This window comes from Chanodichthys erythropterus, chromosome 24 (assembly GCF_024489055.1).
Source record: "Chanodichthys erythropterus isolate Z2021 chromosome 24, ASM2448905v1, whole genome shotgun sequence".
Lineage (NCBI taxonomy): Eukaryota > Metazoa > Chordata > Actinopteri > Cypriniformes > Xenocyprididae > Chanodichthys > Chanodichthys erythropterus.
The window spans coordinates 17,265,232-17,292,916 of record NC_090244.1 but is presented as its reverse complement, the minus strand read 5'-3'; the positions used below and the strand labels follow the sequence as shown (position 1 = coordinate 17,292,916).

The 27,685-nt window shown below is 37.2% G+C and overlaps 1 protein-coding gene across 1 annotated transcript; it reads left to right on the top strand.

The window, feature by feature from the left end:
- The first annotated feature begins 1,082 nt into the window (after positions 1–1,082).
- On the top strand, positions 1,083–27,516 carry aass (aminoadipate-semialdehyde synthase). Its single transcript, XM_067380105.1, has 24 exons — positions 1,083–1,380; positions 2,844–3,076; positions 5,191–5,367; positions 5,525–5,609; positions 6,777–6,844; positions 7,014–7,160; positions 8,433–8,511; positions 8,638–8,765; positions 9,115–9,266; positions 9,698–9,820; positions 11,428–11,539; positions 11,706–11,765; positions 12,512–12,579; positions 19,372–19,493; positions 19,595–19,724; positions 19,823–19,933; positions 21,559–21,667; positions 21,922–22,062; positions 22,183–22,350; positions 22,437–22,532; positions 22,748–22,863; positions 23,753–23,841; positions 24,015–24,191; positions 26,660–27,516. Exons 2-24 carry the CDS (start codon positions 2,846–2,848, stop codon positions 26,776–26,778), a joined length of 2,808 nt encoding a protein of 935 aa, XP_067236206.1. The 5' UTR covers positions 1,083–1,380; positions 2,844–2,845; the 3' UTR covers positions 26,779–27,516.
- The last annotated feature ends 169 nt before the right edge of the window (positions 27,517–27,685 follow it).

Here is a 27,685-nt window from a genome sequence, read left to right as displayed (position 1 = left end):
GCAAGATGTTTTCCTCGTTCTGACTAACGCCAGTTGGAGATGGAGGGCAGTTAAAACAAGCTTAAGCCTGTTTCACACTGCAAGCGTGAGCGGCGCGTGAGCAGCGCGTGAGCGTAACTGCATCGTCGCTGCATCTGCAGAGACGCGCGACTGCAAGCGTCTGTACAGCGTCACAGCAGCGGCTCGAAGCTGCATATAAAGTGAGAATTTCTCTACAGCTATACATTTGTTTTTATAAGTTGGTCATTTATAAACTTGAGTCTTAACTCGGGTTTGATTTGGGTATGCTGCAGCATATATATATATATTATATAGCCTATATATGTGTGTGTGTGTGTGTGTAATAACTAAAATAATGTTTATATATCATATTAGTTTTTATAATACACCATACTTTAGCCCAAACTGAATAATTAAAAACAAGTTTAAATGGGTAAATCTTGTATGATTATTTTTTATTCTTAATGTTCTTTTCTGTCATACTCAAATTCTTGTTAAAACACATTAGACATGCTTATTCTGTGCATCTTGAACATTTTTTGTGTGAAATTATATTTATTTTGTCCATAAAAAGTGTGCTTTCACTTTAATTGAGTGTCAGCAGCGCAGCAAAAATAGACTCAAAAATAGCTTCACTGCTGCTTACGCGACGCTCCTGCTCGACGCGTACGCGACGCTCCTGCTGCCTGTGTGAATGCATCCGTTTGTTAACATGCACGCCGAAAAAAATAGGCGCTGCTTATACGCTTGCAGTGTGAACGGCGTTTTTCAGAAAACAGTACTGAAATATGTTTTATTCACTTAAGGAACTTTAAATCTAGTTAACATTAATAGCCTGTTGTTGTTTAAATAGTAACATCGCGGGATATATATATATTTTTTTAATTTGAAGGAAGATAAACCGAAATAACCCCTTTTTACCTCGTCATCGCTCTTTGCTGCCTCAGTCAGTATTTGTAGGAGCGCGCGCGAAAGGGGAGGGGCCTGTGTCCTCATAAAGCTGCGACGCGACGTCAAGGGCACGCGAGGAGGCCGATCCTCGTTCTGAGTCGGGATTGGTTGCAACTAATCCAGGGCTCAGATTACTTCACTGAAGCAGAGACGCATTCCAGGCAGAAACAAATATTTGTGCTGTAATCTATACCGCATGGATAGGTCTAGTTAGCGCCACATCATTTGCCTGAAGTCTTGAAACAGCAAACAGGTCAATCCCTTGGCGTTATTCTTCTGCCATTCACGTTTACGCGACACAGTCACCCATAAAAACTGCAGCGACAGTTTATATATAAACCTCCTGTGCAGTTCACTGCACATTAATGTGATTATTCAGCCGGTGCCACGTTGTAGGTCCTAGGAAACTGCATAAATCTAAGAGTACAGGTAGGTGATGAAACTCGAGCTGCAGTCAGACACTTGTTGCTTATAAGAAGCAGGAAATCAGCCATACGTACTGTTTCTCAGTAACTGAATGCATCTGTTTGCCTAATGCTTGTTTTTTCTAGCAGTGGGTAATATATGTTGGTTTCATATTAAATGACGAAAGGACCATTTAAATGGAAAGATTTAGTGTATTTTTCATAAATGTCAGGTTGGGTTAAGTTGACATATGGTTTATAGGCTATATTTGGGTTTTATTAGATCGTTTTATGTTGCTTTCAATAGCCTACTAATTTATTTTAGTAATTATTTGTTTTTTAATAACACATTTTAAATGCATTTATGTTGCATATATCTGTAAATGGTGTTCTCCCAAAAGCAGATTCCCATTGAGACTGCTTATATGTGACCCTGGACCACAAAACCAGTCATAAGGGTCAATTTTTTTGATATTTAGATTTGTATATCATCTGAAAGCTGAATAAATAAGCTGTCCATTGATATATGGTTAGGATAGGACAAGATTTGTCTGAGATGCAACTATTTGAAAATCTGGAATCTGAGGGTGCAAAAAAAAAAAAAATGTAAATATTGAGAAAATCTCCTTTAAAGTTGTCCAAATGAAGTCCTTAGCAATGCATATCCCCTTACAAAAATATATTTTTTATATATATACGATAGCAAATTTACAAGATATCTTCATGGAACATGATCTTTACTTGATATCCTAATCATTTTTGGCATGAAAAAAAAAAAAGATAATTTTGACCCATACAATGTATTGTTGGCTATTGCTACAAATATACCTGTGTGTCTTATGACTGTTTTTGTGCTCCAGGGTCACAAAATTTGACAAAAATGCCCCTTAGGCAGTGCAAACCTACATTTCAGGTGCTGCCGGGTTACTGATGTTTTCATGAAATCATATGACATTTAAAAAAGGCTTTTATTCACATTAATCATCACACACATCGGTTGTGGTACGGAAGCTCAAGCATGTTTGCTTGACGTGTGAGAAAACCAGTGAGGTTCATTCTCATGTTAAGCAGCACGTTTGAGCTTAGACAGGAACCAATGAGGTTTGTTCTCGCACATCAAAGCAAATACAGTTGAGCTTCTGTTTATGTTCGCTGATCAATGTCAGAAAATTTGCTAAACTGCTCGATTCACATGGATTACTTTTAGAAGTAAATGAACGAAAGTCTTACAGGTTATATATTATCCTAACCAATGCATCCAAGTAATTTATTTATTTTGAGTTTGAACGTATTTTAAACAATGTGAAAAAAAATGTAACTTGACTTATAACCTTGGTTCAAATGCAGTCCTCTCCTTTGCAAACCATAGACTGGGTTTCTGGGTTCACTTTAATGTTTTCACTTCTGTCACTCACTCAAATTTTCTCAAGTGTGATTTCTCAGATGTGTGTAGTAGTTGTAACCTGTATGTTTTGGAAACTGGTCCAGTCATGCTGCGTCTCGTGAGGAGCCAGGGCAGAGGGTTTAGGGTTTGCATGTGCTGTCAGCGGAGGTCTCATCATCACCAGCAGAATCATAAGAGCGTCATAGCCATCCGGCGCGAGGATGTCAACGTGTGGGAGAGACGTGCGCCCCTGGCACCACGACATGTCAGGGAGATGACAGCGGCTGGACACAAGGTGCTCGTGCAGCCCTCCAACAGACGGGCCATCCATGACAGAGTGAGTCACTGATTCGTTTTCTGTTTATGAAGTAGTTGCCATTTCTTGCACAGGTCATTTTTGTATTGCTTATTATTTATTAGTGTTTGAACGATATGTAGCAGAGTGGATGAATACTGTTCAAATGTTTAATTTATATTTTTGTTGATGGAAGTGCTTCATCACTGAAGTTTATCATTTGCACGTGTTTTTATGTCTTGTCAAGCGCAAGAAGAAGATGCAAAAGAGAACTCAATTAAGTACTCGCATGCTGTTTTTTGTGTACGAGTCTTCTGAAAGCTTTCAATAATTATTATTAATAATTAATCAATAATTAGTTTTCTGTCTATAAATATATCAAAACAGTTGTTCCCTTGCCTATTAAAACATGTAATATATTAAGGTGTCTTTGGGTTTTTCCATGGTTTCTACAAAATAAAACCGGAAACCGAGGGTAACGCGGGTATGACGCAACTGACAGGCGACTCTTCACACGTCCCGGAGCCTTGTTGGTTAAAATTGCAATTTTTTTTGTAATGGTTTTTGTAAATTTTACTGCAAATTTTTTACATATTGCACCTTTAAGTGATCATAGACGTCACTTTCCCGCCGGAACGCGCTCCCTCATTTGGACCGAGTGGCAAAAGAACCTGTTGCATGACTGGATCTAATAGTGGAAACGCAAGTAAAACAAACTATTACACTAAATGTTGGGCTAGAAAATGTTCCTTATAACATGTCAAAGAAACATAATCTATGGATATTGACATGCAGCCAGGAATCGTGTTTCCTGACATTTATTTCGATGCCGGGGAAACGCAGAAAGCAAATCTGCCTGTGAACGCTTTATATAAATACAATATAGGTGACGTTAGGTCTAAATCGGAGTGATCACTTATATCAATGTTATATCGTCACATCGTCCAGCCCTAAAACTTGTATAGTTTTTGTCAGTGTTTATTTAAAAACACCCAATTATGTCGAATATAAGATGGAAAATATTTAATTGATGAGTTGTCAACACAATATATAACAATGCAATATATACGGTGTGATTTTTACCTCAAAATCCAAGATTTTGACACAAAATGATAACTGCAAATCCATGTTTCTCTGCCTGGAGTCCAGTTTTTTCTGTGAATTGCAGCAATCCATTTGCTTCTCTTTTCTTTAGCTCTCGGCAGTCTGTAAAAATATACCTCAGATTTTGTATCAAAGCTATTTGTACAGTCAGTTGCAAAGCTCTGTCCCGTTTTGGATGTGTTTTGTGTGTTTTTCGCGACATTCACGCTGAAAACCAATGCTGCCGCCCAGTCTTTTTGCCACTCACTGGGCGTAACCGCAGTCATAACGGTCGACGGTGACGTCACACATTAGCTCTTAAAGTGACAGCAGCCTAATATACCTGCTGTCATCTGTGTCATTAATGTTAATCAAACAACAAAAGACTGAGAAAATAACTCTATGCTCTTTACTGAATGACTTAGTTTTAGCTTTAACAAAGATTATTCTGTCTTTAATTCATACAGCGAAGATGATATTTTATTACTGAAGACTTGGCTAGTAGTTTTTGCTGTGGTATCGAAATTGGAGAATTGTGAACTTTTGCTGGCTTATTTATTAGAATACATAAAATAATACTTTGAAATTATTATTATAATGTATTACTGTTTTTCCTGTATTTTTGATCAAATAAATGCAGCTTTGCTAAGCATAAATAGGATCAAAAACAATAAATTTACTCACCCAAAAACTTTTGAACAGTAGTGTATATATTCAGATTATCTGCCCTAAACATTTTTTTTTAATTTTAAAAATATATAGATAATTAATTTATATTTTAGTCCTTTGTGGTTGTGAATATATAAATCATATTTTATTTTTCATCGTCAGTGTCACAATTTATCAAATGAATGCATTGATCAGTGTGCCTCTTTAATTAACTAAATCATATAATTAAATAATTGATATTAAATGTAATAAATAATGACTAGGATGTTGCAACTGTCCCAGGTCCACTTTGATAAATTTCTCTGTTTGTTCCCCTCACTTTTTAGGGCCTTTCCCACTTGATATTTATGATATTTACATGAATGAAAATCTTATCCAATTGAGTAGACTGTTTCTGTTCTCAGTACTATGAAAAAGCAGGTGCTGTTATCCAGGAGGACATCTCGGAAGCGTCTCTCATTGTCGGTGTGAAAAGGCCCCCGGAGGAAAAGGTGTACCCCCGCAAGACCTATGCCTTCTTCTCTCACACAATTAAAGCACAAGAGCCAAACATGGGGCTCCTGGATGACCTTCTTAAAAAGGTGAATGAAAAGATAGAATGAAAGTGGTCAAGGACAGTGTTTACACTGAAAGCCAACTGAAATACTCTCTCTAGCGTCATTCGTATTTGGAAATGTTTATTCAGGAGAGACGGCTTTCACAAGACGCTCATGTGTCATCATATCTCTATCTTTTTAGGAAGTTCGACTCATTGATTATGAAAAAATGGTGGACGCCAATGGGTTCAGAATTGTAGCGTTTGGACAGTGGGCTGGTGTTGCCGGTATGGGACCTTTTGACTGTCACAACATGAAGTACAAAGTCACATTAGTTAAAGGGATAGAAGTAAAAATCCTGAGATCATTTACTCACCCTCATGTTGTTCCAAACTTGTCTGACTGACCTTCATGTAGGGCTGTCAAACAATTAATCGCGATTAATCGTATACAAAATAAAAGTTTGAGTTTGCCTAATATATGTGGGTGTACTGTGTGTAATTATTGTGAATATTTCTCAAATATATACATGAATGTGTTTGTATTTATATATACATAAGTATATGTATTTATTTATATTTTTATATAATTTATATTATATATAAATAAAAATATTTTGTACATAAATAACATATTTCTCTTAAATATATACATTAATTTGTGTGTATTTATATATACATAATAATTACACACAGTACACCCACATATATTAGGCAAACTCAAACTTTTATTTTGTATTCGATTAATCACGATTAATCGTTTGACAGCCCTACCTTCATATAAGAAACACTAAATGAGACATTTAGCAGAATGTCCAAGCTGCTATTTTCCAAAAAAAGTGGATGGAGACCAGAAACAGCTATACATTTTTATTTTTGGGTGAACTACACTACCGTTCAAAAGTTTGCGGTCAGAAAGTTTTAAGAAATTAATATTTTTATTCAGCAGGAATGTATTAAATTGTGACAGCAAAGACAGCATTACAACAGATTTCCATTTCAGTAAATGCTGTTCTTTTGAACTTTCTATTCATCAAAGAATCCTAAAAATAACACTGTATCACAGTTTCTACAAAAATATTAAGCAGCACAAAGGTTATCAACATTGATAATAATCAGAAATTTCTTGAGCAGAAAATCAGTATGTTAGAATGATTTCTGAAGGATCATGTGACACTGAAGACTGGAGTAATGATGCTGAAAATTCAGCTTTCCAACACAGGAATTAATTAAATTTTAAAATATATTCAAATAGAAAAGTTATTTTAAATTGTAATAATATTTCACAATATTGCTGTTTTTACTGTATTTTTAATCAAATAAATGCAGCCTCAGTGAGCATAAAAGACTTCTTTCAAAAAAATCTTACCAAATACAAACTTTTGAATAGTATTGTATATCTTTAAAGGGTTTCCCTGCTGCTTGTTTAACATTATTTCTCTTTTTTTTTTTCAGGAATGATTAATATTTTACACGGTCTGGGCCTGCGTTTTCTTGCCCTTGGACACCACACCCCATTTATGGTATTTGTTTTTGAATTGCTCTTCTATTTTAATGTCTGCTTTTGGTTTGGCACATACACTGTTATATGTGGTACTTGATTATTTAGTAGCTTATTTAGTTAAGTTTCATCATTTAAAATATGTTATGTTTTAATATTTTTAATATATTTTAATATTTATCACTTGACAGCATATTGGTATGGCACACAACTACAGAAACGTCAGCCAGGCCATCCAGGCAGTGAGGGATTGTGGGTATGAAATATCCTTAGGTCTGATGCCCAGGTCCATAGGTCCTCTCACATTTGTGTTCACAGGCACCGGCAATGTGTCCAAGGTATGTATGCGTTTATTATTAAAGGATTAGTCCACTTTTAAATAAACTTTTCCTGATAATTTACTCACCCCCGTGTCATCCAAGATGTCCATGTCTTTCGTTCTTCAGTCGAAAAGAAATTAAAGTTTTTGATGAAAACATTCCAGGATTTTTCTCCTTATAGTAGACTTGAATGGCACCAAACAATTGAAGGTCAAAATTAGTTTCAGTGCAGCTTCAAATTGTTCTACACGATCCCAGATGAGAAATAAGGGTCTTATCTAGAGAAACCATCGCTCATTTTCTGAAAAAAAAAAGAAAATTATATAAGTTTTAACCTTAAATGCTCATCTTGAACTAGCTCTCTTCTTCTTCTCCTCTATTAGAATTCCAGAAGTGTAGAAACTGCTAAGTGTATTACTGCCCTCCACAGGCCAAAGTTTGAACTAATTGTTATATACTATTGAACTAGCATATTGCATATAAAAATTAGTTCAAACTTTGGCCTGTGGAGGGCAGTAATACACTTAGCAGCATCTACACTGCTGGAATTCTAATAGAGAAGAAGATGAAGAGCTAGTTCAAGATGAGCATTTCTGGTTAAAACTTACCTAATTTTCAATTTTTTTCAGAAAATGAGTGATGGTTTCACTAGATAAGACCCTTATTTCTCATCTGGGATCGTGTTGAACAATTTGAAGCTGCAGTGAAACTAATTTTGACCTTCAACTGTTTGGTGCCCATTCAAGTCTACTATAAGGAGAAAAATCCTGTAATGTTTTCATCAAAAACCTTAATTTCTTTTCAACTGAAGAAAGAAAGACATGGACATCTTGGATGACATGAGGTGAGTAAATTATCAGGAAAAGTTTATTTAAAAGTGAACTAATCCTTTAACCTGTTTTGCGTTTTTACATTTTCAGCTTTCTTTAATGTGTAATGTTGCTGTTTGAGCATGAAAAAGGTCTGCAAAGTTACAAAGCACAATGTCACTCCAAAGGAAGTTATTCTCTATATCAGTGCGCACTGTTTCTGAACTCCCTGAAATGCCTCGATTGTAGTTTTTTCAGGGAACGAACACGTTCCCATAATCCCTTATTTAAATAATTCCTGCTCAAGGCATACAATAAATGAGGGCGAAGCCTGGTTGAGTTGTGTTAGTAGTAGTGTGTTGAAACTCACAGTTGTGGTGTGTTGAAACTCAGTTACACATCCATCTAAACCATGGAAACCCATGATTTTAGTGAAACCTTTAATGTTACTGTTCTAAAAATGAAAATGCTTCCTTTTCAGGGCGCCCAAGAAATTTTCAGTGAGCTCCCCTGTGAGTATGTGGAACCTCACGAATTGAAAGAAGTCTCTGAGAGTGGAGGTATATCTACTGTTTCCTAGTACTTTACAGTTACGCATAAGAGGAAGTGTATTTTCATATCAGGTGATTGCAGTAATCGACACTTTGCTGTGTTTGCAAATTGACTAATGCCAATCCTCTTTGCAGACATGTCCAAAGTGTACGCCACAGTGATCAGCAGACATCACCACCTGATGAGAAAGAGTGACGGAGTCTACGACCCCCTGGAGTATGAACACCATCCTGAGCTTTACACGTCAAACTTCAGGAAGGCCGTAAGTGCACACAGGAAATGTGCCAGGCAGCTGATTGGTTCACCTTGTGGCTACGTTTTAAGCTGCTGTCACATTTACCATTGTCCGGCGAATTTTCGTTGGTAAAATCCAGTCATTTTAATAGAAATACACAAAATCTGGCATTTTTTTTCAAAGGGTTCAAGATGGTACCACTGATTCGCCACATTGAGCAACAGAGAACTGCTTGGTTTGAAAGCATCTTTGTGCTTCATACATCACTAAACTCTTTGCCCACTAAATTTTGCTGCAAATGTGACCGCACCTTTATTGGCTGCAGTGTTTTGAAAAGTAAAAAGTGCATTAGAAAAGTCTTCATGTGTTTGCACAGGTGGCCCCTTACACAACCTGCCTGATAAACGGCATATACTGGGACCCTCACACGCCCAGACTGCTGCGGCGACTGGACGCCCAGCGGCTGATCAGACCCGTTATACCTGCGTCATCATCACCTGATCACGGCTGCCCTGCACTTCCCCACAAGTGAGCTTCTACTATTATTGTTGGCCTCCAAAATGACAAAAATATACCATAAAGTGTAGGGCTGGGCGATATATCGCATGCGATTGCATAAGCCAGTAAAGCCGGTTCCCTGATTACCGCTAAATCGCCATCACCTGCTTTCAAATGGAGCGGCATTTAATAGACAGAGCCGTAGTTCACTGACATATCGCAGATGAATCGCCTTCGATAATGAACGTGATATTGCGTAGCTTGTCAGTGAACTACGGCTCTGTCTATTAAATGCCGCTCCACTTGAAAGCAGGTGATGGCGATTTAGCAGTAATCATGGAACCGGCTTAACCGACGAAATGCGCGTGACAATCGCATGCGATATATCGCCCAGCCCTAATAAAGTGTCATAAAAGCCATCCGTGAAGAAACGGGCACATCTGACCATCTGTGAATTTCAGGTTCTTGGCTATTTGCGACATCTCTGCGGACACGGGCGGCTCCATTGAGTTCATGACAGAGTGTACCACTATTGAGAAACCCTTCTGCATGTATGATGCCAACCAGCATATTGACCATGACAGGTGTGGCGCTTCTTCCTCCCATTGAACAAACCCCTAACGATGTATAGTAAAACTTTTTTTTTTGTCTGGAGGGCAACAAAACAAGCAAAACATCCCATAGACATTCAATGAATAGTCATATCCAGAATATCTTAGAGATTTGGGGGGCCAATTTTGTCATGAGACAACCATTTTTATCAGGGCAAACTTGAGGAAAAAGAAATTAATTTGAAAGGTGGACCTTTAAAATTTTGATGCATTTAAGGAATCTTTTTTCTAAGTTTAACATGTTTGTATTTATTATACTGGAGTGTCTATTTACACAAATAGCAAATGGCACACCTTGCTATTGCTATTTTACACCTGTTATTAAAGGATTAGTTCACTTCTGAATGAAAATTTCCTGATAATTTTCTCACCCCCATGTCATCCAAGATGTTTGTCTTTCTTTCATCAGTCGAAAAGAAATCAAGGTTTTTGAGGAAAACATTCCAGGATTTTTCTCCATATAATGGAGTTCAATGGGAACCAACAGGTTGAAGGTCCAAATTACAGTTTAAGTGCAGCTTCAAAGGACTCTACACGATCCCAGATGAGGAATAAGGGTCTTATCTAGCAAAATGATCGGTCATTTTCTAAAAAAAAAAAATGAATGATATAGGGTAGGGTGAAAAACTCCACCAACTTCAAAATCGTCTGACATAATTTTACCTTTTTTTTTGTAAAGGGCATTTGACTTAGTCTTTGCATGTTCGCTTTGTAGACACTGGATTGGTACTTCCGCCTACGTCATGTGTGACCTTTCCAACGTGATTACACAAAATGTGGAGAATCGTAGGGCTAGCTAGTAAAAGATGAGCATTTGTGGTTAAAAAGTATATAAATTTTAATTTTTTTGTTAGAAAATGACAGATCGTTTCTCTAGATAAGACCCTTATTCCTCATCTGGGATCGTGTAGAGCCCTTTGAAGCTGCACTGAAACTGCAATTTGGACCTTCAACCTGTTGGTCCCCATTGAAGTCCATTATAAGGAGAATAATCCTGGAATGTTTTACTCAAAAACCTTAATTTCTTTTTGACTGAAGAAAGAAAGACATGAACATCTTGTATGACATAGGGGTGAATAAATGATCAGGAAATTCTAAAGTGAACTAATCCTTTAAGATGTGTTTTGGTCGATCAGATCACAAGTGGACAAGAGAGACACGTACCCGTCTACACCTGTTTTTTGTGGTCTATGGGCGAGTAAATGTGTAGGCTTTTTCAGAGCCTTTGATCTAATATGCAAAATAACCACGCACAATGTACATATGAACGCGCATGGAGACAATGGAAAAACATATGGAGAGCATCAGCTTTCATTTCTGCTCTGATAGCCAAAAGACTAGACTTCAGATCTGAGCAATAAATCAGAACTGAGCAATAAGGCTCGCAGTGTGAATATAGCCATAGAGATTTGGATGTGGGCCATTTATCAACCACCAATCCCCCTTCAACACCTTAGTAACCACTTGGCAATGCACTAAAATCACCTCAGAACACCATAGCAACACCCTGGCAACACTCTAGCATCACGTTCATTATCTACTTTCTAATCCTCCTCTGATTTGAGTGTATCTCTGTGCAGCGTGGAAGGTAACGGCATTCTCATGTGCTCCATCGATAACCTGCCCGCCCAGCTGCCTATTGAGGCGACTGAGTATTTTGGTGACCGGCTGTTCCCTTACATCTGGGAGATGGTAAGATATGACACAGGGTGGTGAGTAATTACCCAACAGCTTTTGCTCTGGAGAGGATTGCTTTGAACATGTGCCAGTCTGGTTTAGCATTTTTGTTTTTTACCTTGTTGAAGATTTAATATGTGAATATTTGAGCAGATTTGTGATGGTAACCTTTAACCCACAGCTCCCATCAGACGCAACCAGACCACTAGAGGAAGAGGATTTCTCTCCACAAGTCAGAGATGTAAGTGTATTAAGAGGGTGTTTTTAAAGCTTTTTCTTTTTTTCCCTGTAAATTGCTCTTGTCCCATGGAGCAGTGCTTCGTCTGAGTTGTGTTTGTGCGCAGTCGTGAACTTCTGCACAAAACGTTGTGCAGAAGGCACGCAAGAACGTGTGGAAAAACTTGAATCAGAGCTAAACGGGCGGCGTTTCAGCTGGAGAATATCCACATAGCCATTGATTTTCGGTATGGGACTAAAGCTGGAAAATCTGAAATGCACATTTCTGATTAAATTGAGGTAAAGTTCACATCTTAGATCAGTATGGAGATTTCAAGTTCATAGCAGCACCAAACAGAATTGAAAAAAACTAAATTTCCATCAATTTAATGCATCCTTGCTGACTGAAAGTATTAATTTCTTTAAAAAAAATCTTATTTACCCTAAGGTTTTGAATGTTCAGAGACCATTATTATTGTGCTTTCTCAAAAAAATAAGTCAGAGAAATAATAGCAATGCCTTTAGTTACCAATTCACACTCAGTTCAAATTAAAAACTGAACTGAATCTGAATTCATCTGAATGGTGCATAACCTTGGTACTAAATGATTGCCGTATTCATGTGCCGTGTTATTTTCAAGTACGTTACTTCAAAATATACCATGATACACATTCAAATGCATTCAGGTGATTTGTTGTTGGCATCTTTAATCTGTTTGTTGAACATTGCAGTAGTATTATTTATATTAAATGTGTTTTTTCCCCATTCTAGGCTGTAATTACATCCAATGGGAAGTTGACGCCTAAGTTTGAATACATTCAGAAACTTCGAGAAAGGAAGTAAGGAGCCCTTTTTCTTTCCTTGAAGTGAATTAAATAGGCCTTGTGGTATTACAGTAGCTCTGAAAGGGTTTTTAGTCTCCTTTGTCTGATTGGACATGTGTTTTATAAGACACAGAAGTACTTGTAACATTGCTTTGGATAATGTGCTTGCACGCTGAGGATGGTGGTCTCATTTGGAAGACTTCTTCAAAGGTTGAAAGACAGGTAAAAACATTGCCATATCCCAGCTCTCAACAGCCTGTAGCCTTGAATTGCTCTTTTATCACTATAGAGGAAAGTGCTTTCAGTTACGCCTGAATGTAGCTGCTGCATATATGCAAAAGACAGGAAGGCATGTTTACCCTCTAGGGCTGATGTACACCCCTATTCCTCTAGAAAATGTTGAAAACTACACATAGTAGACGTATTAGCATTGAGTTGGAAAGAGGACACTTTTGGAATTACATAAAGTGAATTGGAATTACACTAAGTTTTTTTAATGTTTTTGAACGAAGTCTCTTATGCTGGCCAAAGCTGCATTATTTGATGAAAAATGCAGTAAAAAATGGTAATACTGTGAAATATTATTACATGTAAACATGTAAATTTATTCCTGTGATCCAAAGCTGAATTTTTAGCATCATTACTCCAGTCTTCAGTGTCACATGATCCTTCAGAAATCATTCCAATATGATGATTTGCTGCTCAAGGAACATTGCTTATTATTATCAATGTTGTAAACGGTTGTACTGCTTAATATTTTTGTGGAAACTGCGATACATTACATTACCATTTAAAAGTTTGGGTCAAGTAAGATGTGTTCAGCTCGTGGGCCGGAGGGGTCTTTTTTGACCCAGTTTGAGCGCGCTGGGTCTTTCCCTGCGTCTCCTCAGAGTTTGTTAAAGTTCGGCTACGTGTGGATGGTGAAATGGGAAAGTGTACTTTCAACGAGACATGGCTAGATCACAGCGATTTCTGCTGTTGGTTACAAGCGGTACCTAGCTCCAGGTGAGGCTCACTGCAAACTTTGCAAAAAAAAAAAAATCAGCTAGAGAGTCTGGGTGTGAAGCGGTGTAAAGGCGCTGGAGTCACACGACAGAGCGGAGAAACACAAGCTAGCCGCAAAATCCCTTCAGCGGACTCGGCCAATTAGCCTCACCACTGCCGTCGTCCTCCTCAATGCCTGGTCCCTCCGGTCTCCAGCGCAATAGCATCACAGCTCCGTCGAACAACCTTTGGGGTACTTTTGGAGCGACTGACACATCGAAAGCCGAGGTGATTTGTATACTACACATGGTGACTAAACAAACACCACTCATTTAATAGCAACAGTGAGATTAGCGATCTCTTCCAAGTGATGTTCCCTGATTCAGTAATCGCGAAGCCGTTCTCTTGCGGGCCCAACAAGATCGCTTACGGCGAGATTTGGATTGGGGGAGTTTATAAAGAGGGAATTGATTCGTACTCTTACCGGGCCGTATGTCGTAACGTTCAGTGAAAGCCAAAATCAGACCAACAGGACCATTGTTCTGGAACAATGAAATAGTTTAGTCGATGTACCTGGGCTCACAGTTCATGGGACAGTGCGGGACACACACACACACACACACACACACATACACACACACACACACATATACACATACATATATCAGATAATCCATGTTAGATAGATACTCTAATTATTCCGAGGTAAGTATCTATCTATCTAAAATGGATTATCTGGTGTGTGTGTGTGTGTGTGTGTGTGTGTGTGTGTGTGTGTGCTACATTGGTTACATGGGTTGGAGTAGCCTGTTCAATCTTTATTAGGCTATTAATATGCTGTTTTGTAATGTAAATAAATAATGAGATGAAATCTATTCTATTTGAGGGCAAGTTTGTTTTAGCCTATTTTCATTTTGGGCCTAAGGTTTTTAAGGCATTTGGCACATTGATGTGTGTGGAAGGTTACTAATGTGATTGCTTTATCTGTAAATTAAATAAATGCTTTTTCAATGACTGAATTCATTGAAATAAAATGATTTTTTCAGAATTTCTTTGATTTTAATATTTTTTGGTAATGCGTCGTGTAGGTCTTAAATTTCAGTCTTTGTGGAAAAGAGCGCTGTACCCAAAGATATTGGGTTTGAATCCCGGGTGGAGCGGATTTATGAAATTGTGTGTTTTGATTCCTTTATTGCCTCTTGGATTAGAAATAAATGCTTTTTGTTTCATGCTGTGTTCATTTTCATCTAAGCTGTACATTCTGAGTTCATTCTCGCCCATAATTCTGAACCAGCTGTTTCATGTTTGTTCATTTTCTGCTTTTTTTTCCTCTTCCTGCTCCGTATTGTGCTACAGCATGATGAGCTGCAAAATGAGTATAAATATATAAGTATTTATTAAATATAACATTCAGTGCAGTTTTATAAAAAAAATATTTATTTTGAGTTCATTTTCACATGAACTAATGAACTTCGGCAGTTGTGAAAACATTCACCTGCACAGTGGTGCATTGAGATGAGAAATGGACACTGGACCTGGAGGTTGTGGGTTCGAATCCTGTGTGGAGTGAATTAATACAATTGTGTGTAATAAGTCAATTTGATCCCTTTTTTTATCTAAATAAGCATTGTACTAATCTTTATTCCTCTTGGATTAGATTCAAGTGTTTTTAGTTCATTCCGTGTTAATTCTCATCGGAACTTCTATTGATTTCATTCCCACATGTGCTTCTGAACCAGCTGTTTTGCATGTACGTTTAATTTCTGCTGTTTTTGCCTTTACTGCTTTGTATTGCCCTACTGCCCCTTCTGGGGCTAGGCCCTGAATCGCTGCTTGCAGCTATATTTGAGCAATAAATCATCATGTTAGGATGATTTCTAGAAGATCGTGTGACACTGATGACTGGAGTAATGATGTTAAAAAATTCAATTACATTTTAAAATATATTAAAATAGAAAACAGATATTTTAAAAGTAATAATATTTCACAATATTATTTATTTTGCTGTATTTTGATCAAATAAGCCTTGGTGAGCAAAAGAGACTTCTTCCAAAAACATTTTAAAAAATCTTAATAATTCCAAATATTTGACCACCATTTGCAGCCATTTTAGGGCATTTAAATAAAACCACAACGACGACAACAAAAAAACTTTTTTTTTTTTGTACACTATTATGGTTTAGAAAAACGCTTTTATGAAAGTGACACAAGTTGGTGTATTTGGATGATCATGTAAATGTTTCTATAATATCTGAGACTGATTTGTACATTCAAAATAATAGCTCATTTTTGTCAGGCTAATGAATTTTCCCAGGCTGAGTTTGAAACATTAAACCTTACTAAGTTCATACACTGCAAAATATAAGAAAAAACGAGTTGCTGACCGTGTTTGTTTTGTTCAGACACAGAGTTCGGCTCCTGTGGCTCATTCTGCACTGCCATAACACCTTGCTTGGCTAGAGTACACATCACGTTCTCTCACGGGTAGATGATCTTATTCTCTCACCGCAGCCACAGTCTCTCCCACTCACTCTTGTTCTTGGAAATTTTTTGCATGCCAGAAAAAAAAAAAAATCAATGCATCAGTTCTTTTTAAGTTTCTTAAGTTCAATTATTCTCCAAGGTAAGCTTCGCTTTTCACGAGCCAAATATCTTTTCATGCTCATTAATTGATTATATCTAGTTTTTGAATCATTTTCATTAAATGGAATAACTCAGTCCTTTCTCCTTTTTTTTTTTCTCATTCAAGTCGTAATCAAAGCTTTCTGTGCCTCCCGCAGTCAACACGTCTTTCTCAAAACACTCGAATAGAGCTCTTTTATGCCATCTCTGTCTCATTCAAGGGTGAAGAACCAGGCTGACAAAACATTAGACTGAATTTGTAAGTCTGTATCCATTGTGGTCTGTACTTAATGAAGCCGCCCACAAGCCAACATTGACCTCCATTTAATCAATGGAAAGCTTTAAAGACCCACCATTTGACTTGCTTTGATTTATTTGTTCTTGTCCTGAATGAAAATCTTCTAAGAGAGCCGTTGCCTCTTGTCTAAGAATATCTGATTGTACTATGCTTAAATCTGAGATACTGTGCAATATAGACAAAATGCTTGTGTATTATTTAATTCGTTTTAAATGGGTTATTTTTAAAATATATTTAGCGTTAAAAAAACAATATAATTTATTTTTAACAATTTTATTTTTTCAAAATGTTAATAGATTTGTTGTAAAAATAATTTTTGTAATCTTAATTTATTTTTTAATATATTAATATATTATTTTTTTAAATATTTACATTTTATTATTTTAAAATATTTACAATTTATCATTTTTAAAATCCTATTTTATTATTACTGCAGAATATTTAGTTTTATAAAAATGCTGTATTTATTCATTATTATTCTTTTTTTTTTTTTATGTTATTACATTTTAGTGCAACCATGAACTGCGCTATCCACGACGACAAGGAAGTTTCAGCAATTGATTTCTAGCCTTTGTGTTTGCTCTACTACTAGATATATTCATGGAGATGAGAAATAAAAACCCGCTCTGAACCCAACAGCTGATCATAGCTGTAAAGTTTTCGATGTTTTGTTACGAAAAAATGTAAAGATTACAGATAAAAATGTGTCATTAAGTTACGATTAATCACAAGTCAACTCATGACAATCATGCGATTAATCGCAATTAAATATTTTAACCGATTGACAACCCTAAATATGTCTTAAATATATGCGTGTGTGTGTATTATATATACATAATAAATATACACAGTACACACACACATGTATGTGTGTATATATATATATATATATATATATATATCAATTTTATATAAATTATTTTGTATGTGATTAATCGTTTGACCGCCCGAGTTCATGCTCCTTAAAGGCATAATGTGTAAGGTTTTTGGATTCAAATATCAAAAAACCACTAGAATAGTATATAAAAATATAATATAATATAATATAATATAATATATAATATAATTTTTTTTTTTTTTTTTTGACTTGTGCACTTACATTATCCCAAATGTTTCCATGAATGTTTAAGGGGGGACACTACAGGCAAAAACACTTTTTTCAGGCACCTGTCAATTTTGAGATTTTGCACTTTTTGGCTTTTCATAAAGTGTTTTTTTCAGACTGGTGGAAAAAAAACATTCAAAATACACTTAAGTGTATGTTTTGTAGCACTTTATCTATTTGCGTCTATAGATTTCAATTACAGTAACTCAAAATGACTTTTTCTCCTGCTCTGAGTCAGAAATCTCCACTTCAACAGAACTTGCATACACCAAACTTTACAGTTTTATTCCTATCTATATTCTGAAGGTTTTTACAAAGAGATTTGTTGATATATAATTTGCCTGATTTTATACATTTTATTCCTAAAAAAATGGTTAATATATTTATTTATTTATTTTATTTTATTTTATTTATTTTTTATTTTTTTCTGGCTGTTGAGATTACTTTTATTTTTATTAAAATACGAAGTAATAAAAAAAGATAACAAGATAACAACCAAAATTCCCTCTGTAAAAACCTTTGAATTAACATGTTCAAAAAAATTAAATGAGAACTGTGAACCTGACATCATCCAATATTCAGATTTTTGTTCTGGAAATTGATGCAAATTAGTGCATATTTAATTAGATAATGCCTCATTTGCATATTTAAACATAACATTTTAGAAAACTTGTAAAACAAAAATTGTTTGCCATTTTTAATGTAATCAATCAGCTGGGGAAGTATGGTGATATCTATTACTTATTTATTTTTATTTTTTACCTGTTCACCTGTGTGTCTTGCCTTAAATACAGAGAAATAAGCAATTTTATTGCAAAAAATTTTATAGCAATTTTATGCATGTGTCCGTGCATCGCCTATCAGTGACATCATACCTGCATTACTCTTGATTTCCGGCTTTATTTTTTAGAAACCATGGAAACACCAAAGATGCTTTTATTTATATATATATATATATTATATTTAGATTTGTTTTATTAGACAAGCCAACAACTGTTTGGATACATATATAGACAGAAAGCAGTGACCTCTAGTGGTGAAAAACTACATATTGTGCCTTTAACACCCTTTAACTGTGAGAAAATCACTGTTAGGCCATGATAAACCTTGCTATTTGAAATGAAAGTCTGTTGTATTATGAACTAATGCACCTCAGTATGTGGTCTTTTTAAAAGTAGCATTAAATAGCAGCAAAACCCTGATCTAAAACTCATATTTAGTGGTTATTATGAATGTCTAGTTTAATGGTATTTTGAGAAAGGCATGCAGGTGGTCGGGGGTTAAGTGTTACATTTTTGCTCATGTGCCGCATCAGATCCAATTAGGCTGAGCGACGGGGTGCTTGGATCACATGTGTCTCCCAGGGGACTCATAGAGCAAAATGTTGATTTTTAAACTGCGTTGATTATATTCTGAATGGAGAACTGGCTGATCTAGAAGTAGATCTGTGTGTTTTCCCCTGTTTTTTTTTATTTTTTTGTTTTTTTTAATACACCCTCCCTCCTGAAGTGCCATTGATGATTTGTATGTGTTTGTGGTGGTACATTCTTGTCATAAAATGAAAAATGAATACTCTGTGTGTTTTAAATTTTCTTGATTTCACCTCCTGGACAATCCTACAAGATCTTCCCGTGTCCTTTTGTGGGTTTTGCATCCCTTTCAATCGGTTTAAGATCACTATCCAGCAGGATATGTTTTGTGATTTCACAGATTGCTTGGCCAGTGAGGAGTGTGTTGTGTATAAGAGTGTGTGTGTGTGTGTGTGTTAGTAGTAATGGCTGTACCATCTGGCAAACAGGGAATCGGAGCAGATCCTAAAGAAAGGAGGAATGAAGCGGGTGCTGTTGCTGGGCTCAGGCTATGTGTCTGGGCCAGTTATCGAGTATCTCACCAGGGACGCTGGCACCCAGGTCACAGTGGGTATGTTCCCGTCGCAAAATCCATCTGGAATGCTGTTTTACTGCAGTGTAGAAATTATAGTCGCAGGCCTCAGAAAATCTCTTGTGATCTTTGCATTTCAGCTTCAAATCTGTTGCATCAGGCTGAGGACATGGCAGCCAAGTATCCCAACACCATCGCCGTGATGCTGGACATCACCAGCCAGAAAGGCCACCTCGAGTCTCTGATCAAAGACCACGACATCGTCATCAGGCATAATCACAAACTTTGCATTGACATTAGCAATTCTACTTTGATGTACACTTTTAAAGGCCAGCAGTTGACATTTATTTGTTGTTTTTGGTATCTAGCATGCTGCCATACGCATTTCATCCACAAGTAGCCAAGCACTGCATTAAATTGAAGGTGAACATGGTGACCGCCAGTTACTTGAGCCCCGCCATGAAGGAGCTTCAGAAGAGGTAGGGAACTTCCTGATTCTTAGAAAATGAATTAATTTTATGAGAGTTAACATAATAATCAAAATTATGCCATCATTTCTAATGTGTATCATTAGTTCATTCATTTTTTAATTTATTTATCTAAAAATTAGAAAATGGTGCCTTTTCTCTTTTTTTCAAAAAAACTGAAACAGTTCAGGGGTAGAACATTATTAAACAGCTTGAATATTCAAACTATACATGTGAGTGGAAAAAGAAATGCCCCTTTTCTGCTGATCGGTCAACCAAAGATCAAACTGTGCCGTCATCAGTTACACGCAACAGAATAATAGTCATCTGCTGCTAAAGTTGTATGGATTCTTAAAGCATTTATTGCAACTACATTTCATCTCTTTCTCATCAAACAAACAGACTAATGAATGGCTCGACACAAACCATACCGGGGCAGAGCCTAGACAAGACTTTCTTCTGTGCAGACATAAATTCACCTATGCGTATCATCAGTTAGTATGTCACCGTATGATGGCTGCAATACCTTGGTCGCCCAGTAAATTCTAACAAAAAAATCATTATAAATAAGATAATTAAAGATTTTTTTTAATACAAAAAGAAAACAAGAATACATTGACTTGAGTATATTATATTATTTCACTTTATGACATGTTTGCATCTGCTTTAAAAAATGTACCATTCTCTGCTGTTAAATGGGCAAGCATGAACAGGACTTTTTTTTTTCTTTTTTGTGTTTACACAGTTCAAATAAGTTGCGATGGGGTAAATACCGTAAGCAGATGATAGCACCTACATTGTAGTGAAGCACAGACCAGTATTGATTTGTGTAAATATACACAGCAGTCATAACTTTTTGTTTTTTAGCTGAGTTTATTTCATTAATATTGAGTTTTAATTGATATCACAGAAAACAACAGTACATTTTTATTTTTCTCTGCCAACTAAACTTCCAAAGCAGAGTCACAGAACCGCTGTACTTCGCACTATCCAGTGCGTTGCTACACAGATTTTAAGAGTTGGTCTTTTAAAAAAACAAGCGGTGTGGCAAAGAATTAGACTACTGAGCAGTGTTACTTTTAAAATGAATGCATTACAATATTGCGATACTCCCTAAAAAAGTAACTAATTTTGTTAGTTACTTTTTATGGAAAAGTAGTGTGTTGCGTTACTTTTGCATTACTTTTTCTCATCTAGGCTGTGCTGTTTGTTTGTTTTTATAATAGAGCCTTTACATTTGTCAAAAATATAACTTTATTATACCAAAAGTGAAATGAATAAGCCTCAGGCTGAAGGAAATGCACATTCATGCCTGTTCAGTAGAGAGCGCAGCTCAGCGTCAAGCAAATAAACAAGCATTTCAGCTGTGTTGCCATTCTGAATTAAAGAAGAGTAGGATGCAGGACAAGTAAATGAATAAATGTATGCTCACATTTACTCTAGAATAGCCATCATGTTCACACAGCGCACACAACACCTCTGCACTTCCGATTTTCTCTCTAGATGACTGTTATTCTGTTGCACGGAACTGAGGAACCAGTATCTTTTGTTTGACCTTGTTGGATTTTAAACTGCCACTGGTTGAGTTCATTAATATATGCATGTGGCTTCACCATGATTGGCTGTTGTTTCCCAAGTGCCGAAGATGCTGGCATCACCATCGTCAATGAGATGGGTCTGGACCCTGGCATTGATCACATGTTGGCCATGGAGTGCATCGACCAGGCCAAGGCAGACGGTTGCACTGTAGGTATTGCATGCATGCACCCATGTTTGTTTAACACAGTTGGATGTGTTGATGGGTATTTGCGATAGAATGACATACTGTCGCACCATTGGTGCGCTCATCAGCACGTCTGGAAGACATATTGACAGACCTCAGCAACCATTCACAGCTTCTTGAATGTTCATTTTCACATCACAGTCGAGTATGGTGTCCTCTGTGAACATTTGAGCAAGTCACGTGGTGCTCTTGTAGTTACTCCATTGTTTCTTGATAGGTGGAGTCTTACAGCTCTTTTTGTGGTGGTCTTCCTGCTCCAGAGTGCTCAGACAACCCACTGCGTTATAAGTTTAGCTGGAGTCCGTACGGTGTCCTGCTCAACACCATCAGTCCGGCCATCTATCTGAAAGACAACCAGGTGATACAGGCTCACTTCAAAATCCCCATCCACTAATCAATCACATGGAAACTTCAAAACAATGAAACAAAAAACATGTAAAAATCTAGTTCACAAAACTGTCCGTCCTTCACTGCTCAGGTTGTCAGTGTACCTCCTGGCGGTGCTCTCCTGGATGTCACAAAACCCATGGACTTCATGCCCGGTTTTAACCTGGAGGGCTTTCCCAACCGAGACAGCACCACGTACGCCCAGCCGTACGGGATTGAGTCCGCACACACGCTGATCAGAGGAACTCTGCGCTTTAAGGTATTCATGCTGATCAGTTGTACAGATCATTGTAGCCTCTGTTTTCCAGTGCCAACATGTTATGCATGTACTGTATGTGTCTGCAGGGCTTCTCCTCTGCAATGAGTGGCTTTGTGAAACTGGGACTCATCAACACTGAGCCGTGTCCACTGTTGGACCACACGGCTTCTCCTCTCTCATGGGTATGGATTTATTCCATTATATTCTTAAAATGTATTTTCTTTTATAAATATATATTAATACATGATGGAAAGAAAATGCAAGACTTGAGTATTATAAAAAGGGCCCTGAACACTTAAATCACTCTCATTTGTCTAGTAGTCCTACACACAGCTACATGCTGTCAATCTTTCTTTTTAATTCTGGGTATGATAATATCATTGTATCTCGTACACAGAAAGAGCTTCTCTGTAAGCTGACCGGCTTATCCGCAACTGAGAGCAACAGTGCCTTTGAGGATGCTGTTTATGAGCGGATTGGCAGGGATGACTTCAGAATGCAGAGCCTCAGACTGTGAGTAGAAGAATTCACTAAGTGTATTTTTCAGCCTTCCATTACAATGCATAGCAACAGAATAGCATCCACCTAGCAACCTTTTAACAATGAAAAAAAAAATAGAAAACCCTAGCAACCATCTACAGTACAACCTCATAACAATGCACTAAACACTTCTTAGAACACCCCAGCAACCGCATAGCAATGCCATAGCAACCACCTAGCAATCTCATAACAAAGAAATAAACATCTCATAGAAACCCCCAACAAAGTAAAGCCTTAGTAACCACATAACAACCTCATAAAAATGCAATAAACACCTCTTAGGACACCTCAGCAAACTGCATAGCAACAGAATAGCATCCACCTAGAAATCTCATAACAATGTAATAAACGCCTCTTAGAACACCTCACCAACCACAAAGCAATGCCATAGAAACCACAGAGCAATCTCATAACAATGTAATAAACACCTCTCAGAACACCCCAGCATCTGCATAGCAACACCATAGCAACCACCTAGCAGCCTCCTAACACATAATACAGTAAAAGCCACTTAAAACACCCCAGCAAATGCATAGAAATGCCATAGCAACCACAGAGCAATCTTATAACAATGCAACAAACACCTCTTAGAACACCTCAGCATCTGCATAGCAACACCATAGCAAACACCTAGCAACCACCTAGCAGCCTCCTAACACATAATGCAGTAAACGTCACTTAAAACACCCCAGCAAATGCATGCAATGCTACACATAAAATATTACATAAACATTTTTAGCCACTATAATAGAATGTTTAAATTATAAATTATGTCTAAGTATGTTTGTAAATGTAAATAATAAAGTAGTCATGCAGCATAGCTGTGCTGGTTAGAGATGACTGACTGGATGAATCCCATCAGGCTCGGGATGCTCAGTGAAGAGCCGGTTCCTCACGCAGACACCATCTTAGCAGCGCTTGCTAAGCACCTAGAGGCCAAACTCTCCTTTGGTAAAGACCCAGTTCCTCTTTCTTTTCCATATCATGAGTTTCAGAGAGCTTTAAAGATTTATAATATGTTTCATATCATCAGGGCATCACAGACCTTGTGTTCCATGGTGAGGTTCAATGTCTTCAGTTGCACATAAATGAGCATTGTTTTTGGGTCACTCTGTCTCGTGCAGCTAAAGGCGAGCGCGATATGATCATCATGAGGAACGATGTTGGAATCAGACACCCAACGGGCGAGCTGGAGACCAAACACATCAGTCTGGTGGTTTACGGGGATCCCAATGGATACTCAGCCATGGCCAAAACTGTGGGCTACCCTGCAGCCATCGCAGCCCATATGGTGCTCAACGGTCAGTGTGTGATAGTTACTAAACTCAACTTCAGTATGCTCAATTAACAGTACATTTTATAAAAAGTATTCCATTTATGGATTCACCAATACAGAATATTTATTTTTATAATCTAATATAATAACCGATACATTGCCCAATATTATATATTAATCTTGGTGTACTTAGTCTTTGTATATATATATATATATATATATATATATATATATAATAATATATATATATATATATATATGTGTGTGTATATAATATATATTTACAGAGATACAAAGAGTACCTGAAAACCCTACTTGAGTAAAAGTACAGATACCTTACAGCAAAAAGGACTCCTTTACAAGTTACACTTCAAATTCAGCTTGAGTAAAAGTCATAGGCCTGGTTTCACAAATAAGGACATTTAAGTAGCTTTTTTAAACCAGCCTTAGAAAAAACATTACTGGTGTGCATCTTGAGACAAAACAATGACACTGACATATTTTAAGAGATGTCAAGTTACTTTCAGTTCAAACATGCATTTTAGTCTGGGACTAGACTTAAGCCTGGTCTGATTTTAACAGTACTTACGTAATTAATTTCTGTAATAATTAGACTGATGACCGTTCCCATGCACCTTAACCCACCCTTAAACCTACCGATACCACCAAACCTTACCCGTATCCCACCTCAACATCAGCACAAGTGTTTTGAAATACAACATTGTAATTATTTTTTGATTAAGTACATAGGGCAGCTAATGTAAAGTGTGACCATCAAAGCCTTCTTGTACTGGACTTGCTGGTTTCAGCTGCAGCCATGTCTTCATCTTGTATATGAAACACCTGCTATTCACAACTACCTGCTAATGCACTCAAGTAGCCTTGTTGACAAGTTAGGGTGAGTAAGGGCAAAACCATAGACTGAAAATATGTCCGTGACGTCACCCGTAGGTTTCTGAAGAGCATTTTTGAAGCCTAAAGTGAGCAGAGCCATCCGGTCGTCGCCATCTTGGCAATGCGTCACTTTCGGATAACTGAAAATGGGCAAAGAGGCGGGACATGGTTGGAACTGAGGTGCCTGGTTGCTGAAACCACACCCGCCTTGCTCAACATGACCAAGTTAGCTCAGGCTATCTATCTTAGATACCATCTAAAACATTAATAAAGATAACAAGTTATATAATTTGAAAGTTCTAAGGGTTTATTGTCAATCTACGGTGTCTGTTTTACGATATAGATGCTTCAGCAACAGTAATATTGTAATTTGTGTCGGGTGTGCAAATGACAACGCGCAAAATCAAAACGGGACTTCATACCTTTGTAATGAAATGGCGACCGCGAGATGAATCTAATCCATCGCACTTGGGTGAAATGTCCATGAGCGTCCATTAAAAAACATCCAACATTTCTTTTTGTCCACAAAAATCCATGAAATACTGAAATCTTGTCCATTGGTTGTATCACATTTCTTGTGAAAGATCTGCTCTCCATCATCGTTCTTCAAGAAATTATGCAACCTTAGCTGCGTTTATGTTGTAAACCTACAATCGTATACATTGGACTCTCACAAACATATGAGAGTAAATTATAACTTTTCAAAATAGTGCATCAGTTTTAGTTATAATATCCAAGCAGTGCTGTTGGATTTTGTGGTGTCTTGAGAGGCATATTAGACGATCCAACAACGTGTGTGCTGTTTATCTTCCCCATGTGTGCACATGTAGGCTGACGTACATCTGTCTCGACCATTAACTGCACAGCAAGCCATATTATTTTATAATTGTATGAAATAATCCCCAAAAAAGCACAAACATGGCATAGATGCCAAGTTCAGTGGCTGGAATTGGCTGAGGTGAATTAGCAGACGAGCCAAACGGCTAGTAGTGAAAGCAGTGGCAATCCACCTGTCACTCAAGTGGCCACGCCCTTAATTATGCAGAACTTTAAGCCTTAATATAATTTAAATGGACGAGTTATTAAAAAAAAAAAAAAAAAAAAAAAAAATCACCCCCCTCACAGTTGTCAAGAAGGGCAAAATTAGCTGTATAGACCAAAACCACAGTTTGTACCAGGCTGTAAACATGTAAAGTTGGGCGTTTTAACATGGGGCTCAATGGGATTCTGCTCTCTTTTGGAGCCTGTCCCTAGCGGCCAGTCGATGAATTGCATTCCATATTGGCTTAAAGAGAAACAGGGGGGGGTTGCCGCTTGGGCAAAACACACAAGATATAGTACCTTTAATGTCCTGAAGATGGCGATCTTCTTTTGTAGCAGAAATAAAGTGCCATGTTAGGTACCATGCAAAATGTAATGTGTAATTGCATTACTCATCACAATTGTAATGGAGTAAAGAGTACATAAAAATGTATTCATGTAGAGAGTAAAAGTTGCTAATATCTTTGATACTCGGTAATGCTACAATGTAGCCAAAAAGATACTGAAGTAACAGTAACTAATTACATTCATGCTTTGATTTACTGTGAACTGCTGCAGGTGAGCTGACTACTAAAGGACTCGTTGCGCCGATGACGAAGAACATCTACAGCCCGATGCTGAAGAGACTGCAGGAGGAGGGGCTCCGGTGCATCACCAAGAGCACCGTGTCAGAGTAACCCCACACACACACCATCATCTCTTTCTCACTCATTCTGTGCCACACGCCTTTAATGAAACCGATAGTAGTTGGTTGTTTACAAAACATCCATTACTGCACATATTCCACAATGAACGGCTGCAGATCATTAACTTGATCTGCGGATGATCCAACGGTTAGTAGCTTACTTTTGTTTTCAAACTAGAATCTGAAAGTAGATTGAGAATCTGTAAGATTTGTATTAGTTGAGAATTAGTTATCAGCATTGTCATAAAGCAGGAGCCTTAGACTTTTGACAGTGTAAATAAACTCCCACAAAGCACTTTGACACGGAACCATCTAGTTTCGACTTTCTGCCATTAAAAATGAACTTTATACACTGTCAGCATTTACCTACCCTTGTACTCAAAGGGTTTAAACATGAACATCTCCTCAATCGAGTTCAAAACGAGCGGTAGCGTCATTTTTATGCAAACATGATGTCATGTTGAATACTACTGATTCAATTACCCATTTTCTGCAAGGCTTTGTTACAAAATAATATTCCTTATATGTGAGACTTGGTATTGTAGTGAATTATTTTTAAATAAATTGAATCTTTTTTTCTTTCTTTTTTTCACATTAAGACATTAATGTAAACCTTCATTGGGGAATGTGACGTAAAAATAATTTCTACGCCATTTTAAGCATAACCTATCCAAAGAGTTGTTTTAAAACTAGCATTTGTCCAATAAAAGGTTTGCAATTTCTTGCATTTGTTTTATTTTCCTTTGTCATCTTCATTAAATTCCCCTTCACCCCCCTCATCCCCGTGTGTTGACTGCCCGGTGGCGGCCATAAACGCAATCTGCATTGTTTGCGGTGTGGGGCCATCAGTGCAGTCACTATAAAGTAGGCCACCAAGCGCAGGATAATTGGGTCTGTAA

What these genes read in the sequence shown, in the direction of transcription:
- aass (XM_067380105.1), top strand. Translation starts at nt 2,846, where the DNA reads ATGCTGCGTCTCGTGAGGAGCCAGGGCAGAGGGTTTAGGGTTTGCATG. An exon ending in GACGGGCCATCCATGACAGA is followed by an intron (nt 3,077 to 5,190) that starts GTGAGTCACTGA and finishes TTCTGTTCTCAG; the next exon opens with TACTATGAAAAAGCAGGTGC. An exon ending in AGCCCATATGGTGCTCAACG is followed by an intron (nt 24,192 to 26,659) that starts GTCAGTGTGTGA and finishes GAACTGCTGCAG; the next exon opens with GTGAGCTGACTACTAAAGGA.